This window comes from Thermothielavioides terrestris, chromosome 4, assembly GCF_000226115.1.
Source record: "Thermothielavioides terrestris NRRL 8126 chromosome 4, complete sequence".
Classification (NCBI taxonomy): Eukaryota; Fungi; Ascomycota; class Sordariomycetes; order Sordariales; family Chaetomiaceae; genus Thermothielavioides; species Thermothielavioides terrestris.
In genome coordinates, this window is record NC_016460.1 from 2518274 (window position 1) to 2536545 (window position 18272).

General features: G+C 59.3%; 6 protein-coding genes across 6 annotated transcripts; 4 read left to right on the forward strand and 2 right to left on the reverse strand.

Moving 5' to 3' along the window:
- Nucleotides 1-35: 35 nt before the first annotated feature.
- THITE_2119408 (uncharacterized protein) lies at nucleotides 36-1671 on the reverse strand. Its single transcript, XM_003655525.1, has 2 exons — nucleotides 1406-1671; nucleotides 36-1339 (listed from the first exon to the last, which is right to left on the reverse strand). Exons 1-2 carry the CDS (start codon nucleotides 1501-1503, stop codon nucleotides 121-123), a joined length of 1317 nt encoding a protein of 438 aa, XP_003655573.1. The 5' UTR covers nucleotides 1504-1671; the 3' UTR covers nucleotides 36-120.
- A 564-nt stretch (nucleotides 1672-2235) lies between these two features.
- On the forward strand, nucleotides 2236-4148 carry THITE_2119409 (glycosyltransferase family 57 protein). Its single transcript, XM_003655526.1, has 3 exons — nucleotides 2236-2453; nucleotides 2558-2830; nucleotides 2905-4148. Exons 1-3 carry the CDS (start codon nucleotides 2377-2379, stop codon nucleotides 4058-4060), a joined length of 1506 nt encoding a protein of 501 aa, XP_003655574.1. The 5' UTR covers nucleotides 2236-2376; the 3' UTR covers nucleotides 4061-4148.
- A 2005-nt stretch (nucleotides 4149-6153) lies between these two features.
- On the forward strand, nucleotides 6154-9789 carry THITE_42718 (uncharacterized protein; the record flags this gene model as incomplete). The annotated part of the gene is made up of 6 exons (XM_003655527.1): nucleotides 6154-6231; nucleotides 6316-6374; nucleotides 6460-6478; nucleotides 6555-6620; nucleotides 6702-8443; nucleotides 8499-9789. Coding segments are annotated over 6 exons (3255 nt in total), but the record flags the coding sequence as incomplete, so codon positions are not given.
- A 2375-nt stretch (nucleotides 9790-12164) lies between these two features.
- THITE_2119411 (uncharacterized protein) lies at nucleotides 12165-12629 on the forward strand. The gene has a single exon (XM_003655528.1). It carries the CDS (start codon nucleotides 12188-12190, stop codon nucleotides 12596-12598), a length of 411 nt encoding a protein of 136 aa, XP_003655576.1. The 5' UTR covers nucleotides 12165-12187; the 3' UTR covers nucleotides 12599-12629.
- A 31-nt stretch (nucleotides 12630-12660) lies between these two features.
- Nucleotides 12661-14598, reverse strand: THITE_121911 (uncharacterized protein; the record flags this gene model as incomplete). The annotated part of the gene is made up of 3 exons (XM_003655529.1): nucleotides 12661-13596; nucleotides 13972-14223; nucleotides 14482-14598. 3 exons carry the CDS (start codon nucleotides 14596-14598, stop codon nucleotides 12661-12663), a joined length of 1305 nt encoding a protein of 434 aa, XP_003655577.1.
- Nucleotides 14599-16102: 1504 nt separating this feature from the next.
- On the forward strand, nucleotides 16103-17760 carry THITE_2119414 (uncharacterized protein). The gene has a single exon (XM_003655530.1). The coding sequence runs from the start codon at nucleotides 16369-16371 to the stop codon at nucleotides 17575-17577; it is 1209 nt and encodes a 402-aa protein (XP_003655578.1). The 5' UTR covers nucleotides 16103-16368; the 3' UTR covers nucleotides 17578-17760.
- The last annotated feature ends 512 nt before the right edge of the window (nucleotides 17761-18272 follow it).

Consider the following 18272-nt stretch of genomic DNA (forward strand, 5'->3'; position numbering starts at 1 on the left):
CAAACTCCTCCTAGCAGATACAGCATCCCATCATGAAGCACAAACAACATCATCAATCCCGCTCCAGTTACACCGGACATTCCATTTCGCCCCAGCCCTCCTCCTCTCCCTGCGGAGCCATCAGAGATACTTCTTCGGCGACGTTTTCCTCCTCTTGTACATGGCATACGCGCCGGCGAGCAGCATCTGGCTGCCGACGACGACGAGGATCAGGCGGGTGTGGCCGGACTTGGTGTGCGCCTGGACGTTCTTGGCCAGGGTCTCGTGCTTGTCGTCGACGTGGTACTTGATGGAGTTCTCCGAGGCCTGCAGGCGGCCGGCCATCTCGTGGCGCATGGAGCGCATCTCGCGCTCCACGTCGCTCACCCGGTGCTCCAGCACCTCCAGCTTCTCGAGCCGCGTCAGCAGGCCCTTGATCTCGCCCAGCATGACGGACGCCTCGGCGTGCCGCTGCTCGTCGACGGCCGCGTTCTGCGACAGGCTGCGGAAGATGCTCGACAGGTGGTGGTTGACCGACTGCAGCCGGTTGTGCAGGTCCGCGAACTGGGCCTTGGACGACGTGATGGTATCGGCTTCGGCGTCGGGGATGATGTTGTCGTAGGGGTCCTCGACCACGGTTTGCCCAGAGCGGCCGAAGATCATGCGCTGCTGTTGCTGTTGCTGCTGCTGCTGCTGCTGCTGATTCGACTCCTGCTGATTGTTGGAGCTATCGGCTTGGCTGTTGTCACCCGTGAGCACGACTAGCTTGAAGATCTCGAACGAGTCCGGGTTGTCGGCGGAAGCGGCCGAGATGCCAAAGTTGTAGCCGCTCGGGAGGCGGATCCTGTCGCTCTCGAAGCAGAGACGGCCGGCCACTTCGACGCTGAACTTGCTCTCGGAGTGGCGCAGCTTGATCTGAGTCGGACGGCCCAGGTTGCGGTACGAGAAGGCACAGTGGCCGAAGGCCAAGTTGTCGACGTTGTGATGCGTCCTGTACTCGGTCGTGCCGTCGTTCAGGAAGCCGCGCAGCATGCCCCCGGACCCGCTGTGCTGGTCGATCACCAGCGCCAGCCCCTCGAACCGCCCCGCCGTGTAGACGCTATCGGACCCGATGACGTGCGCGCCATCCCGTACCAGCCAGATGTTGAGATTGCCGCCGCCGCGCTCCGGGCCACTGGCGCGGAACTCGACGTCCGCGATCCAGTTCTGGGGGTACAACGGCTTGTCGGCCCACACCGCGCCGCGCTGGTTCCCCGGCGCCACGGGGGTGAGAATCACTTTGTTCGACAGTAGTTCGGGCACATTGGGGCGACCCTGGAGGGCAAAATTGGGTATTGACTGCGATCCTTCTGGGCTTATCCTGTGGGAGCACGCGGCGCATCAGCGGGCATCCTTGTCCGACCTGGGCTCGAGAGAGAAGCCATACCTGCTGCCATAGCCGAAGCTGAGCTCATTGATGAGGTATTGCGCTTGCGTTTGGGCCAGACCCGCCACAAGCGCGGCGAAGCTCAGCGGCAAGCGCATCTTGGACAGTTGCTGCCAGCGAGTTGCACAGAAGAGTGGGAGATGGACTGGCAACCTCGCCAGCCACAGCGCAAGCGCAGGGACAAGCTATTATTTATTAGTTTGGGGAGTCGGTTTCCCGGTTCTAGTTTCCGGCAGAATGGGACAGAGCTTCCGCAGCTGTCGGAGTTGAGGACACTTTGCAGCTCTTCACGAGTCAACCCCGGCCGGCGGCTTTTGGCCAATGTGGAGCAAAGACGAAACGACGGGAACAAGAGCCGCCAAAACAGCAAGGACAAATTTCTCCTGCAAAATAGAAAATCTCGGAAGGGGTAGGTGAAAGAATAAAGCAATAGTCTAGGTTCTTACGGCATAGGTTGTGATTGCCACAAAATCTGGACAACCTAAATTGAAAGCTCCTAAATTGAAAGCTGCGGGCTCAGTGCCTGAGACACAGCTTCCGAAATGCCAAGCCTCCGGAAGAGAACACCTGTGCTCAAACAGCCGTACCCCTGCCGGAGCTTGTTGGCGGAGGCAGAGCTGCTTGTGCACCAGCTCCCACAGGGCCTGTCACAAGAGTTATGCAGCGTTAGTTAAAGTTACCTAACCAATCGCCTGTCTCCGCAATTTTGCGGCACCGTGGGGGAGGTTGTGTTGTGGCTTGAGCATGCCACCTGTGGCGCCCCGCAGTGAAGTGCAACGGATGTGGGCTGGCTCTTGGCGTTGACTCCACAGTCAACGGTAACACTCCTACACGGCGCGCCTTGCCGAACCTGCCAAGCTTGAGAAGGAAGCTTCAACGTCCAAGCCGACGACACGCAGTTGGGTTCACTTGCAGCAGAGCCTGCGATTTCGTGTGTCGCTGGCAGCCTGCAGCATTCCCGGCATGCGGCCATGGCCGAGATACCCCCGTCTCTCGCGCAATGCGCGATAGTGGCTGCTGCACTCAAGATCCTGCTCTTCCCGGCCTAGTGAGCTTCCACCCTCAACACCCTCCTCACCCGCGGCTCTCGGCATGCCCGCCGCACTCGGTCTCGCCCGGTTCGGCTTGCTGACAGTGGTTGGCGTCCGACAGCAAGTCTACCGACTTCGAAGTCCACCGCAACTGGCTCGCCATCACCAACAGCCTGCCTCTGTGGGAGTGGTACTACGAGAAGACGTCGGAATGGACGCTCGACTATCCGCCCTTCTTCGCCTACTTCGAGTGGATCTTGTCGCAGGTCGCGAAGCTGGTCGACCCGGCCATGCTCCGGGTGTACAATCTCGAGTACGATAGCTGGCAGACAATATACTTCCAGAGGTTTAGCGTCATTGCGACCGAGTTGCTCTTAGTCTACGCGCTCCAGATGTAGGACAAACCCGCCTGGGAACGGCGAAAAGCAGTCAGGTGTGTGTGTGCACTCATCGCTGACGGATCGGCAGGTTCGTCGACTCGTCGCACGGGGCCAACAAGCGAGCAGCGCAGGCCGCCGCCATCTCGGTCCTGCTTTCCCCCGGTCTCCTCATTATCGACCACATCCATTTCCAGTACAACGGCTGCATGTACGGCATGCTCATTGCGTCCCTGGTGCTGGCGCGCAAGAGATCGACGCTGTTGTGGAGCGGTCTTCTGTTCGCCGCCTTGTTGTGCATGAAGCACATCTACCTCTACCTCGCGCCGGCCTACTTCGTCTTCCTTCTGAGGGCCTACTGCCTCTCCCCGAAGTCAATCTTCCGCATCCAGTTTCTCAACTGCGTGAAGCTGGGCGCCGGCATTGCGGCGATTTTCGCCGCAGCCTTCGGACCTTTCGCGCTCAAGGGCCAGATCCCGCAGATTCTGAGCCGGCTCTTCCCCTTCTCGCGCGGTCTCTGCCATGCCTACTGGGCGCCGAACATCTGGGCCATGTATTCCTTTGTGGACCGCGTCCTGATCGCACTGGCGCCTCGCATCGGCCTGCCGGTGAGGGCGGATGCGCTGCAAAGCGCGACGCGGGGCTTGGTGGGGGACACGTCGTTTGCGGTGCTCCCGGATGTCACACCGCGGGTGTGCTTCGCCTTGACGCTGCTCTTCCAGGCCATCCCGTTACTGAAACTCTTTATCCAGCCGACGTGGGACAACTTCATCGGCGCCCTCACGCTGTGCGGCTATGCTTCCTTTCTCTTCGGCTGGCACGTTCACGAAAAGGCGGTGCTCCTGGTCATCATTCCATTCAGCCTCATCGCCATCAAGGACAGGCGGTATCTGGGCGCGTTCCGGCCGCTCGCGGTTGCCAGCCACGTGTCGTTGTTCCCGCTCCTGTTTACGCCGGCGGAGTTTCCCATCAAGACGGTCTACACGGTGTTTTGGCTCATCCTATTCCTCGTGGCGTTCGATCGCCTCGCGCCTGCGTCCAGCCGGCCGAGGTTCTTCTTATTCGACCGCTTCAGCACGCTCTACATCACCGTCAGCATCCCGCTGATCGCGTACTGCTCCCTTGTGCATGGCATTTTGTTCGGTAAAAGCTACGAGTTCTTGCCCCTCATGTTCACCAGTTCGTACTCGGCGATAGGGGTCGTCGGGAGCTGGGTGGGCTTCATGGTGGTGCATTTTACATCATAGATGTTTGAGATACAAAAATATACGTCGTAGAAGTTTGAGATGCAAGAATTGTCGATTTCCAGATTTTGAGGCATTGTCGTCCTCTGTCCCAACAATGACTCGGGCTGCCCAACGCTGAGTCAGCGTTCCGCGTGTTTTCCACAGCAACTTCGTTTCGGCCGGCAAATGAACGTCATTGGCCCAGGGCTTGCCACCGCGGCGCTAGCGTTTAGCGAGGACCCGCAGGGGACATACATTTGGGACCACCCATCTCCGGCAGGCAAAGAAGTACCTCACTTGGCCGGCAAGGATTGTGCTCAGAAAACAATGTCAATTGTTCTTCTCGAATCGCCCTATGCTTGTTTATGATCTGGCCAATGATGAAGGAGGGAGGGTAGTCCTGCATCGATCTCGCGCCAACACGGTACTCAGCAGTGTAAGTACACCAGCGCATTTATTATAGGATTGATGTAACCACTTAAGCAACCCCAAAATGAAGCTTCATACCTGAGTTACCAGGCATCTATCTGCAAGGCTGCATCCGGAGAATATGGGAGCGTTGCATAAATCATACCTGTCGGGTCGTCAGCCTTGCGTTAGCCCCCCACGTTTCTGGACAGGCGGCTTTTTCAACGAACAGGATTCAGCTGTCCAGCTAGCACCCACGTTCAACAGCTGCGCCCAGCAAACTGCTACCGACTTGCAGAACATGGGTGCATCAATGGTCTTGCTAGAGAGGCCATAGGCACTGAGGTGACGATGCGGCGCTAGAGTGTGGTTGGCTGCGCTCCACGACGACTTACACGGAATTACCCGCGGCGTGCATGCAGATCAAGAAGCTCGTGTCTCCTCGAACGCACTGCTTCCATTCCGTCTCCTTGGAAACTGGAGCAACCCGTTCAACCTCAGTCCTAGAAGTTGGGAAGGCAAAACTGGATGCACAGGGTTTTTCCATGAGCAATGCGCCGGTCTGTACACCCCAGCCCAGGTGTGTCGATGGATCCGAGCGAGTCCACATCGTCAAATGTCAACATCAAAACCTCAGCCGGAGGCGGAACCAGACGGGGCATGTGGCCAGGCGAGCAAAGAGAGCCCGCTGTTCGGATGGATGCTGGCAATCCAGGCAACAGCGGTGCCCGACAGTAGTCGATGGGGGCCGTGCTGGCTGCGCTTGTGGTAGTGCTCTCTAACGTAGCGGATCTCGAAGGGGTGCGTGTCTGCCCCTTCCTCCGGGTCATTTTGGGCTAGCGGACCCCTACCCTGGGAAAATGAAATTTGCCATGCACTCGTTTGACCATAGATAATTGAAAAAGAGTCCAATTCGCACGCTTCAAGCAGCTGCGGATAGCGCTCGTCGAGGCGAACAAAATGAGTATAAGAACGTGTGCGAAGCGTGCATGTCGGGCGGGTTGGCTGCAGGAAGGAGATGCCCCGGGGGAGTCGGGGGGTTGTGGACGAGGAGGAGCCCATTTTGGTCGGAGGTGGAGCGAACCCGGTACCCTGTCTGGCGGGTCCCGGATGCCACATGCAGCAACATTGGACCTGTTGCCAGCCCGTGCAGGTCCCTCCCCATTTGCCGTTCCCTCCCCTTGTTGAACTTTTCCTCCTCTCACTCCCGCACAACTCACCTTTTCCTCGCTCCGCTTCGCCCTCGACCTTACGTCTCCCACGCGCAGCCCGCGTCCACCACCGCGCGCCAGGTCGCATTCGGAGCCACTTACACGAGCGAGACAACATCTGCACCCATCTCAAACCGGCGTTAACCGATCGTCAGCCTTGCATGCTCTCCGCGAGCTTGGGTCCCCTCCAGGCGCGGCCACCCACCCCAACCCTGACCTCTCTCCACCCACTTCCGCCGCGGACCGCGACCAGCGGCCACAACACGGGCCTCAAGACACCACAACGCGTCTTGAACCGCCCGCACCACCGCGTTTGACAGTCGCAACTCGGGGCCAGACGCCTTACTTTCTTATTGAGCTCTTGCAAGGCTGAGACATCAGCCTCGCAGCACTTTTTGGGTCTGCAGTCGGCATGGTATGCTGTGGCTTCCCGGCGACCAACCAACCTTGGTCTCCCCCTCTCCCCCACCCCCCCAATCTCGGACCTCCCGCTGACCCTTCCCTCAGGTCCTCTTCAAGCGCAAGCCGGTGCAGTTCCTGCCCGTGCCCCAGATCGAAGATGAGCACCAGGAGGTCCGTTGCCCTTGGTCCTTGCCCCAGCCGCTAATACACCCAATTGACCGCAGCTGAGAACTGACTGGCATCCCTGGCGCGTAGGTCTGGCATATTCCCGAGACCGGCGAGGTCTTCGTCACATATGAAGACTACTTGGAGCGGTTCGTACTCACCCCAATGCCCTCGCATGCTTGGGAACCATGAGAAAGCCCGTCGAGAGAGACAGTTGAGCTGACACTTTTCCAGGATGGACTTTTATAAGCAGGTAATGCCAGCCCCCACCCCCTCCTCATATGCTGTGTAAGTCGTGCCAAGGATGCGTCGGACTGACTCTCGGGCAGAAACGCTTTATCTGCACCATTACAGGCCACTCGGGTCTAACCTTCTTCGATGCGCTGTCAAGCGAGGTAGGCCGGACGCTCCTCTTGTACCCTGTTTTCTTTGTTACCTCTTTAGGGCTGTTTCTCTAACCAAGGGCACAATGCTAGCTCGCCGGCGCCGCCGAGGTGGACCAGGCGTTCCCCGAGGCGCTCAAGGGCCCCATCCTGCGACGCGTCCAATTCCAAACCGTGTCCCGCATCGACACGCTCGTCGACCAGATATACGACGAGTTTAAGAACGACTACTACCCGGGCGAGGCCGTGACGGTACACATCCTGGGCGGCGAGAGACTCCACGGCGTCGTGAGGGACAAGACGCGCTTCGGCAGCAAAGTTCTGCCCGACGGCAGTGTGACCCCGCCCTTCTCGCGCTACTTCGTCAGCCTGGACGAGCGCCCCGACGAGGAGGCCGTGGTCGACGATTCGCACATCTTCCGCGACCGAAAGGTGTTTACCAAAGCGGTCCTGCGTTCTTTCATCAAGAAGACGGTGACCAGGGAAGCCTGGAACGGGGCCCCATGGTTGGTGAAGCACGACGTGGCGGAGAAGTACCACATCGATACGCGCATCCCGCCGCACTTGCGCTATGACAACAAGCTCCTCGAGCGGAAGCAGCTGCAGCTGCAGAAGAAGGCGTCGTCGCAGTTCGACCCAGCAGCCCTGGCGTCCCCTGGGCCCTCCAGCCCCACCGGCTTTAGATTGCCCGAGCTGAAGCCTGCACCGAAGAGTCACAAGTCTAAGGCCCAGCAGGCCCTCCAGGCGCAACAGCATGCGATCAAGGGCAAGCACAGCACGTTTGGAGGGCATGAGCCTGGGCAGTTCGTCCACCTGCCGCTGCCCGGCAACCCCTTCCAGTTCCCCATATCATTCCGCGGCCAGGAGCCGCCGCCGATTGTCAGGCAGCGGGAGCCGACACCACCCCCGCCGCCGGTGAAGTATCCCATCGAGGACCTGCAGGTCGAGCGTCGGGGGCTGGTTCGGCCTCAGCTCAAGTACATGTGCAGCGACACGCCAGTCAGCGTCGGGCCCGAGGCCAAGTCGCCCTTCAGCGACAAGATCCTGATGAAGTCGGTAGGTCCGTTGCTTGAGACGTGGGACACGTTGAACGTCTACTGCGAGATATTCAAGCTGGACTCGTTCACCTTCGACGACTACGTGGAGGCCATGATCGTGGCCTCCGACGAAGTCCCCGTCCAGCTCTTTGACGAGATACATTGTGCGGTTCTCAAGATCTTGGTCACCTCCGAGGCCGAAGGTGGCAAGGTACAGATTCAGCTCCCGGAACTGGAGGACGAGGAGGAGGATGAGGAGGAGGAAGAAGAGGACGAGCAGGATGAGAGCAGTGCGCCAACACCGGAACCAGAACCGCAACCTTCGGGTCGGGCGACCCGGAGCAGCTTGGCGAAGATGGAGGCGGAGAGGCTAGCTGCGGAGGCTGCGGCGGCGGAGAAGGAGATGCGGGAGGCCGAGGACGCGCCGAAGCACCGGGCTGAAGAAGTGCTCCGTGGCTACGACTGGATCGAGCATCTCAGCAAGCGGGACTTCAAGGACGGCGGCTGGCAGCTGATCATGGTTGGCCTGCTGCACCAGCTCTCCAAGAACGAGCGGCTGAAGGCGAGCTGCGAGGAACTCCTTCAACAGCTGGTCCCGATTGACATTGAGCCCTCCCAGGAGACAGTACGCCAGAGATACGCCAATCTCGACGTCAACTATCGCGTTCAGGCATTGCAAATCATCTGCATGCTGACGGCCGAGACGAAGGCAATCCGCGGGTACATGGAGGATTGCAGTGAGACGATGACCGGGTACAGGAAAGAGAAGATTGAGTGGCAGAGGAGGAGGAAGCAATTGTGAGTGAAGGGCGTTCCGTTTGCCTCAAAGCATCTTGTGCTAACATTTCCGCAGGATCGAGGAGCTCAAAAACCTCAATGACCAGCGCAAGATTCTGTTGCCTGATAACCTTCCTCCAAGCCCGCCGCTCGAGCCGGCAAAGACCAACGGGGATGTGAAAATGTCAGATGCCGAAGATTTGCCGGCCAACACGTCAGACGAGGTCCCGGACTCGGATGACGACGGGCAGGCGAGGAAACTGCGGCGCGCGACCGACCGCGCCGCGGAACGCAAGCGGAAGGCCGAGAAGGAGCAAGAGCGGAAGGAGAAGGCTGAGGCGGCGGCCAAGGTGCCGAAGCAGACGAAGCAATTCCAGCGGGTGCTCAAGGACATCCAGAAGAAGGAGGACGAGATCGCCGAGTGCGAGCGCGAGATTGCCGTCATTGACAACGACCTGCGTGAGGCCGACTGCCCGCGCACACGTGTGCTCGGCAAAGACCGGTTCTGGAACCGGTACTACTGGTTCGAGCGCAACGGCATGCCCTACGGCGGGCTCCCCGACAGCTCGACCGCGTCGGCAGGCTACGCCAACGGGTGCATCTGGGTCCAGGGGCCGGACGAGCTCGAGCGCGAGGGCTACATCGACATGAAGGCCGAGTACCAGGACGAGTACAGGGCCAAGTTTGGCATGACGGTGCCGGAGCGCAAGAAGCTCGAGGAGGGCGCCACCAGTGTGTTCAACGCCTGCCAGTGGGGCTACTACTCCGAGCCGGAGGACGTGGACGCGCTCATCGCCTGGCTGGATGTCCGCGGCTCCAACGAGCTGAAACTGCGCAAGGAGCTGGTCAACTACCGCGATAAGATCGTCACCAACATGAAGAACCGCAAGGCCTATCTCGCCCCGCCGGACGAGAAAAAGGAGAAAACAGAGGGCGGCGACAACGCCGGCGAAGCCACACCCGCCGCCGCCGCGGCCTCCACAGCAGGAAGCAGTGTTGTCAACGGCAGCCGCAACAATATCAACAATAACAACAAGAGGATGAGCACCCGCGGCAGGGGCGTCACGACCATCGCCGGCCCCCCACCGCCGCCCCCGCCCCCGCCTGCAGCCGCGGAGCCGGCGCCGGCGCCGGCGCCCACGTACCGGTGCATGAACTGGGTGAACACGATGGCGCTGGACGAGATCGGGCACCTGCACAGCCAGGAACCGCCGCCGGCGCGGCCGCGCAAGATGACCAAGAAGAAGGAGGCCGCCGTGGCTGCTGCTGCTGCGGCGGCGGCCGCGGCTGCGGCCGCGGCTGCGCCGGACATGGTGGTTACGAGGGGCAAGAAGGGCCGGCAGGGTGCTGCTGGCGCGGGGAGGTGAGCGCAAGCGACTTGCGACATGGTGTGTTGGCATGGGATATAGCGAGACGGTGTGTTAGCGCGGGATATAGTGGTTTGTTTGTAGTGGCTGGCTCTGTCTGGGCGGAGCGGAGGGGTTGGGCAGAAGTGAACCAACCGGTGGTGGGCTAGTGTTTTCTGTTTTCTGCCTTTTTTTTTTTTTTTTTTTTTTTTTTTTTTTTTTTTTTTTTTTTTTTTTTTTGTCGAGTTTAGGTTAGGGGGGTAAAAGGTAAAGCATCTGCGGTTCCCAGCTGCCAGCCGTGGCGGTCTGGGCTTGGTGTGTGGGCGGTGGATGAACAGCATCTATCTCGTGGTTCGCTGGGGACAGATAGGGTGGGGATGGGATATTTGCATTTTGCGCTTGCGCCGTGTTGCATTTTTCTCGCTGAAGGCCGAGGGGCTTGGGCATTTTTCTCGCAGAACGCGGGGGGGGGAGGGCTTGGACGGGTGTTTTGAGGTGTTGCTTTTCTACCTATTTACTAAGAAGTACAGGACAAGCTTCGAGATAGCTATGGCATTGTGGCGCTGGGACGGGACAAGAAAAGGGGGCGCTTTTTTAAACCATGGGAGGAGGCGCTCTGGTTGCGTTTTGAGTTCCTCGTGTGTGTGTGTGTGTCTATGTGTGTTTGTCGTTTCGTCGGTTTCGCTACGCGGTAGACTGTCTAATATAGCTGGGCGGTGTGGAGGGAAGACGGGGCGTTTTGTGGTTGGACCTTGCGAAGAATACAGATTAACTAAGAACGGAGACTTGAGAGAGAGAGAGATCCCGCTCGATGAAGTCTCACCTGTTGAATGGGTGATGGCATTGTTCCACGAGCGGCACCACCTATACGGTCGGTTGTGGCAGCGAGAGTGAGTCGACAGAGTACCTAGGTATGTACTGTGTGATGTTACCACAGTAGATACTTGAGTAATTACAGAGCCTGCTATAATCTGCCAATCCTTGCTTGAGTATCCTACCTGGTTTTACAAGGCGAGAGCCCATTTGGGCTACGAGTTGTGCTCTTGCTTGGTTTTGCTTGGCTTAGCTTGAGAGTGAATGTGAGCGTTGGTTAACGTCTCTGTGGGGCCCCTCACCGACCTCACACATTGCCTTGATTGCTTGATTCTGTTTCGTCGAACGCTCATTTACTTATTCCAACGGTTTACGAGCAATTGAACAACTGCTTTTCCAACCCGTTACGATCCGGCACTGATTTTCTAGCCCCTGGGGAACCCAAGATGACGTGGGTCCGCGCAGCCGCCTTGCTCCTCCTGGGAAAAAGGGCAGTTATGGCGTGGGAGCATGCCTCGATGGGGGAGCTCCAGAGAGCGGTAGAGGCTGGGGGGGCCGTTCTGGCTGCTTGTGAGTAGGACCTAAAGGACACACAGAACGACGGCGAGTTTGAGGTTAACCATCAGCCAGTGGTCAAGGTAAGCATATGCCCCCAGTTTCCGGGGCTCATTATCCGGAACACTATTCCGGTGGGGTGTCAAGTAGCTGATAGGGTGTTTGTTGCCCTGCGGTGTCTCTAGCCAGATGAGTAAGTAAGATGAGGCGCGGCCTGTTCCCCATTGTGTTGCACCATGCTCATAGACGACGTCCGGTCCAGGCCGGCCAGCGTGTCTCTCGAGCCCGAGTGGCTCGCAGCTGCCCGCGAGGCCAAGGGAAGCCAGCAGGTTCTGAGTATTGAACTATTGACTGCTCCCAGCCGGACGCAGGTTGCGCTGCGCATGGGGCAACGGTGTTCCCGGCCATCTTCCTGCTACAATCGAATAGGCCAGCTGTGCAATACCGCGGTCCGCGACGGAGTGCTGCGTAAGCGCCCACTGTTGTTGGTTCAGGAATCGCGCATTCCCTGACAGACCGGTGCCGCTCCCAGGCTCTTGCACTTCATCTCGAGGCACACCCGGCCCGCCGTCTCGGAAAGGCTGGACGCAGATGGCCTTGCCACGTTCAAGACCGCTGATGAGACGGTGTTTGTCGCGTACTTGGACGCGGATGACCACGGCTCAGCTGCGATGTTCAGAAGTGTGGCAGAGCGGTACCGTGACGAGTTTACGTTTGGCACCGTTACTGACCCCGTCGTGGCCGAGGCTCAGGGGGCAAAGGCTCCCGCCGTGATATGCTACAAGCCGATCGACGGGGATACGGTAACCTTGAAGGGATTCCAAGCAACAGAGGAGCTAGATGCGTGGTATGGAACCCCTATTTGCCCTTTTGGTAGTATGTACTTGTATAGTACTGTGTATTGACACACGAGCGGCAGGGTGAAGGAGGCGTCACGGGCCGTCATCGGCGAGCTGACTGTCCTAAACCGGCAGAGACTGCTTGATGTAGGAAATCACCGTCACTGCCGTACTTTGGTCCTACGGCTGACAGAACGCAGCGTGGATGGCCGATGGTCTATCTCTTTGGCGCTACAGAGAGCGAGCGGCAGCGGCTTCGGAAGTCGCTATATCGATTTGCGCGGAGCTACTACGACTCGCTGACGTCGGTCGTTGTTGACCCGTTTGAGTTTCCGGACCTGATGAGCCAGTTGGGTCTCGAGCCCGATGTTTTCCCTGCCGGGGCAGTACACCAGCTGTCCGAGGATCGCATCTACCCGTACCCGAAGGGGCAGTCTCTGAGCCCCGACTCTCTCCAGCAATGGGCCCTTGACGTCTACCAAGGCCGTATCAAGCCGTGGGCGCCGCCGGGGGTGACCACTACGCACGAGGATCTGGGCCCTGCTCGGGCCGCGACTCGTAAGATGTCGACAGCGAGCATTCCCGGCGTGAAGATCATGGTCGGGGGGCACGACGAGTTATGATAGCGCGGGGTTTCGAGAGTGGAGATGTGCACCTGTCCGCGCCAGCACAGGGAGTAGACCGTCTAGACTTCGCTTTGTCTCCTGAGGCACACTTCCAAGCCTCTACTCCGCAACTCGCGCCCAATGGCCTCCTGCATGACTTCCACACGCCGCCTACACCACCAATATGTTTCGCCTGGTAGCAGCGCCGCCACAATGCGATAGACGTGGAACAGCAGGACGAGCATGCGCGAGTCCCCGCCAGAGATAAGCGCCAGCAGCGGTCCGAAACACATCATGGGGATCGTCGTCACATACCGCACCAGATCGCTCCGCCTCACCTCGAGCCGGCGACAACCACCACCAGGTACCCCGCCCGCCGACATGCCGGATGCCGCACAGCCGCCGCCGGGCCCCTCCGACACGAAGGCCATAGCGACCGCAAGACGCGCCGCAAGCCGCCTGTACGCCGCCCGCGTCAGCGCCTCGTCGTGCGCCCCCGCGCTCCTGACGTAGGCCTCGCCCTCCTTGTAGCTCTGCCACAGCGTCATCACCTTGTACGGCGGCGCCGACGACGACGGCAGGCTCGGCAGCAAGCCCTCCAGGTACGCCGCCGCGATACTAGTATCGCTCCCGGCGCCACCTGGCGTGGACGCGGACGAACCGGTAATCGGGGTGGTCAGCGACCCGTCCCTCGAGGACAACGACGACGACGACGACGCGGATGAAGGCGGTGACTGCGTCTGTGACGTCCCTGCAGAGCAAAACGCGTTCCTGCCCCCTCGATACCGCGAGTTCTCGTACAGCGCCATAAACCCGCGCACATGCCGCTGCCAGTTCAGCCCCAGCGCGTGGACGGCGTCCTCGAGCGCCATGCACGGCTGGAGCACGGCGACGTGCGCGAAGACGGACCGGCGGTCCTGGAACAGCGGCCAGGCCATGAAGAAGATCTGGCGCACGCCCGTCGACAGCCAGTAGAGCCGGTCGCCCGACAGATCCAGCGGGCGCGGATGGTGATTCTCGTCCTCGGCCTCAGCAGCGGCCGGCGGGGTCTGGCCGTCCATGAAGCTGAGGTCGCTCCACATGAGGAACTGGATCAGGTTGGCGGTGCCGAGCAGCGCGTCGCAGTTGGCGGCCGTGATGGGCGCCGAGAGCGCGGCGCGGTAGTCGCGCAGGGCTTTGTCCAGCAGGACGTCCTTGGCCCGGTGGTAGCGTGGGTTGCTCGGGACCAGGTAGTCGAGGTGCGCGGCCGAGACGGAGAGAAGCGCGTTGACGAGATACGTGTGCTGGCGGGACTGCTCAGGGGTCGCCCCGCCCGGGCCCCCTGTCAGCTTTGCAAAGATAGGGGGCAGATGGGGCAGGGAGTTGGGGCGGCTGGCACCGCACATACATACCTGAAAGGCTAGCTGCAGCATCCGGGGCCACACCGGTTCGAACGGCAGCGTGTGGACGGTGTGCTGCTCAAAGTGGTGCAGAAGCTCCATGTGCAGAAGATTGATTGGGCCACACTCGGGCTCGGAGAGCGTCCGCCAGGGTAGCTCGGGTGGCGGAGAAGCGCTCCCATCCTGGCTGGATGACAACGGCCTGGCTCGGACGCAGGTCTCCTTCCGCTTGACACAGTTCCTGCACGGATCGCCCTCGTCACACTGCCGCAACCGCTGTTAAAACGCGAGGTAGCCCACCCAAACCGCCCGTTGTAGGGCGTGGGACGGGAAGTTAGGAAGGGCGTGCGGACATCTCACCTTGACTTTGCGTCTTTTGCATCTTATACAGCCCAGCCTTGATTTCTGACGTCCAATCGGGTTAGCACTTGCATGATATTCCCATTATGGCCATCATTTTTTTCTTTTTTCCCACGAGGCGGCCCGACTAGTATCCAGCACCCCTTTCCCCGGACGACGTACCCGGTGCGGCCGCTTCTTTCGAGTTTCCTCGGGTCCTACGACCCTTAACACGGGCCCCCCACCGTTTCTAGTCACGAGGAACGTATTTGCAAAAGTGGTGGCCTGCAGCGAATCCATTGTCGCGGTTCTGGGGGGTCGTTTTCCAGGCACAGGACTCAGGGGTTTAGCCAGAAAAGGGGGGGTGTCTGTTGGTTGACAGTGCGACCCAGTAACTACCGGATCAACGCACAAAGGTTGATTCCGACTCTGGAAAGCGACGGTATCGAATCCAATAAAGATAAATGCGAACCTCCCCGTCTCTCCTTTAAATATCGCAGCAATCCTCTTCGCGACCGCGAACGAGGACCCGAAAACACGAAAACACGAGGTGGCAATGAAAATGACTTGGCTTCGTGAGCAACTGCTGCTCCCTGCCCGACCGTCTCGCGCCGGTCTTTCCAAGCCCGGGATAATGGCGGCAATGTTCGGACACAGGGACGGAATGGAGGATTGATCAAGAGGACCTCCCACCGCGAGCACCGCGGAACGGAGCGGCGACGTTCTCCAGGCACATGTCAAAACCGTGCTCGCATTCCGTTTTCGGAATGCGAGTGCCGAGGAGCCCCCGGCTTGGCGATGCAGGAGAGCAGGGCGCTTAATAAGCCGCCTCGACCGACTGCTCAACGTTGGGAAATTTAAGAGTTAGCAATCAAGCATAAGGTAAGGCATGAATTGAAAGTCGAATTTGGTTTCTCACAACGACATGTGAGCTTTGCAGCCTGGGAGATGCGCATGCTAAGCAGCGTTCATACTGTCTACATGGTCCGGAATATAGCGTCTCGAAGCCTCTCAAGCTAAAGCTGATGCGCTACCTTAAACACGCTCCCTGCTGGAGCAAGCATAGGATCCAACCTAGCACTGTGACCAACGCTAATGCTACGATGCTAAATCTAAGAAGAAAAACCATTGAAGAAGAGAGGGAGAAGAAAAAAAAGGGCGAAAAGATCTAATACGTAGAACTCTGCTGGCCATCCCCGTTTGTGCTCAAACACGCCCCTTTTTGAAAACAGTTCACGACTTAAGAGGCGCCCTGAGCAAGGGGCCGATAGCCAGCCTGAGCCAAGCAAGAACGGCGAGACGTATACGACGGCCATCGCTGCGGATGCCTGGAAGTAGCCAGACTATCGAAAGCGCCCCCCGAATCCGTTGCGCTCGCGAAGGCCACAGTCGACGTCCTGGAGTCCGATAATGGACCATTCCCCGCGCTCGCTGCGAGTCCTGGAATGGGATGCTTGCGTCCTCAGAAGCAAGTTCGTTAACGACACAAGTACCCACCTGCTACGGATAACTAAAGTTAACGTTAAGCTCAGCCCTACCGCTCGTGGAGAGGTGGAGCCCAGTGGAGCGCAGTGCTGTGGAGGCGTTAACGGGTCTTCAGATCGGACGCCAAGCTTCTGGGGCTCGCGTGGACGTGTGTAAGTGTTCCGAGTGTCATCACACTTAAACACCGGCGACGAAGGATGGTGAGAGAGACTCTCGAATTCAGGCGGGTGGGTTGCTGGAAGGCTCCCTTGGTTACGAATCCTTTGCAGATTGGGGAAGTGCGGGGGAATAGGGGGAATTTCCAATCACGGCTGTTGCAAGGCGTGCGGGGCAGCCTGCCACCCAGCAGCACCAAACACCCTGTTCCTTCCCTCCGCCGAGTCGTGTGCCCCTGTTCCCCGCAATGTTGTGCTACCACACAGTTGGCTGTTCGTGTTCTCCGCAAGCAATTTCTCCGTGCTGCTACGTGCCGCTACGTGCCTTCCTCTTTCCACGTGTCTCCCGAGTTTTATTCCGCCCTGAAGAACTTCATTCTTCGGTCGCTCCCAGTCCCGCAAACTGCAGACGCCCTACCCAGACATCACCATGTTGCCGCCACCTCTCTTCGCCGCCCTCCGTCGGCCTCTGTCTGAAGCCCTCGGTCGGCCGCCAGTGCAACCCGTTTCCTTTCGCCGACAACTACGGAACCGCGAACGTGTCGCCGTCAGCCAGAAGCGTTCCGTCAGCACCGGGCTTTTCAGGCGCAAGTCCGAATCATCACGGTCATCAGCCTCACGGCTCGCACAAGCCGCACGATCCAGACAGTTGGCACCGCCCAGACCTCCCGATCCGTATAAGAAATACTGCGATAGGCTCATCAAACGTCTGCTGCCCTTCCATGTCCAGCCGCCGCCAGCTAAAGGCAGGTCCAAGTGGCGTCGCATCCTCATGATGCAACGAATTCGGGCCCGCAGAACGAACCGTCAGCGAAGGCGGGAGAGGCGGAAGACTGAAATGCTCCGCGAGCAACCCTACCAGGTGTCTCGCTTGGTTCTCGACCTTGACGCCATCGACTGCCCCGGCGTCCGTCCTTACTCCCTGCAGGACGAGATCGAGCAGAGGGACCTCTGGGGTACCAACCCTGAGATGGACGCCCTGTTCCAGCGCATGGTGCGGGTCAAGGAGGAGATCCGGGTATCCAAAATGAAGTGGCAAGCAGAAGTTCGACAGTATGACCCCAAGCGCATCACGGAGCGGGATGTCCTGGCCGTGGCCTTTTTCGGCGCCCCTCACGACTCGGACGTGACCGGCAATGCTCAAGTGGCTGCACAAGCGCCCCCACTTGGCTATGTGACGAGAGGTCTTCTCGACTCCATGGGCGTCACTGATCGCATTGCCGATGATGTCCACCACACGGTCCACATGCTGCTCCGCCGGTTGAGAGAGCAACCCTCGTTGACGGTGCCCAGCGAACCTTTTCGGGAATTTGCCGATACTCTCGGGAAAACGGAGGACGTTGCACTTGTCGAACGAATTGTAGCGCCCCTTCTCCAGACAGGTTGGGGCCGCGCCATGGTATCAAGGTGCCGAGATGAAATCGTCGGGGCCTGCGTTAGAGCCAACCGCCTGGTCCTTGACGACGGAGCATGGAGGGTTTACCGGTTCCTCAAGAGCTTGTCGGCGGGTCTGGCGGCAAACGGCCTCAAGTTCGACCTCGCGTCTAGCGCTGCGGTTCGCCAGCTTGAAGATCGTCTATTTGGCCAGCACCTGGGGCTGCTTCGGGGGCAGCATGGTGTCCTCGGCCTTCAACAATGATGGCAGGTCACGGAAGAGCGAGGGGGAGAGGTGCAATTTATGTCACTCGCAATCCCAGGGTTGTATACCGTGTAAGACCAGCCATCTGTCGTTCTCTTCAGATAGGAATCCTGGTTTTTCTTCTTTTCTTAACGTTGTCCACCTTCCCCTCGTCGGCTGCGGTGGCGTGGCTCTGAGGTTGACCTTGGCCGCAGAGCCATATCGCCAACTCGAATGGGCCGATGCTTAGCGACCGGACGCTGTCGTCTGTGATGCGTCCTCATCCCAACCCAGCGGTTCGGCCAAGTCTAGGTCGGCAGATGGGCTTGTTCGCTGCTCAGCCTTAGGACCGACAGGGGTAGATGCATGCTCTCGGAGAATGGCGCTGAAGCTGATCCAGAGTATGACCCCCTATTGGACCACAAGCGAATGATGGGAACACAGCGTCCACGACTATCTCCTGGTTCACCCAACCATTCGTCATCTCATTGCTGTGTGAGGCGGGCTCCCCGAATGCACCACGAGTACGGAATACGACAAGTTCCGATATTCGCGAATGTGCTGCTGCTCGTGGAGAGCCCATTGTTATTCCTCCCACTCTGTTGTCCGTTATCCCAGCCAGCCAATCCCTGCTGCGTGACCAAATGAGCCCGACTCACCGCCACAAGGATGCTGCCACGAGTCCCGCCTAGCGCAGTAGCTGGGCAGTCCGATGA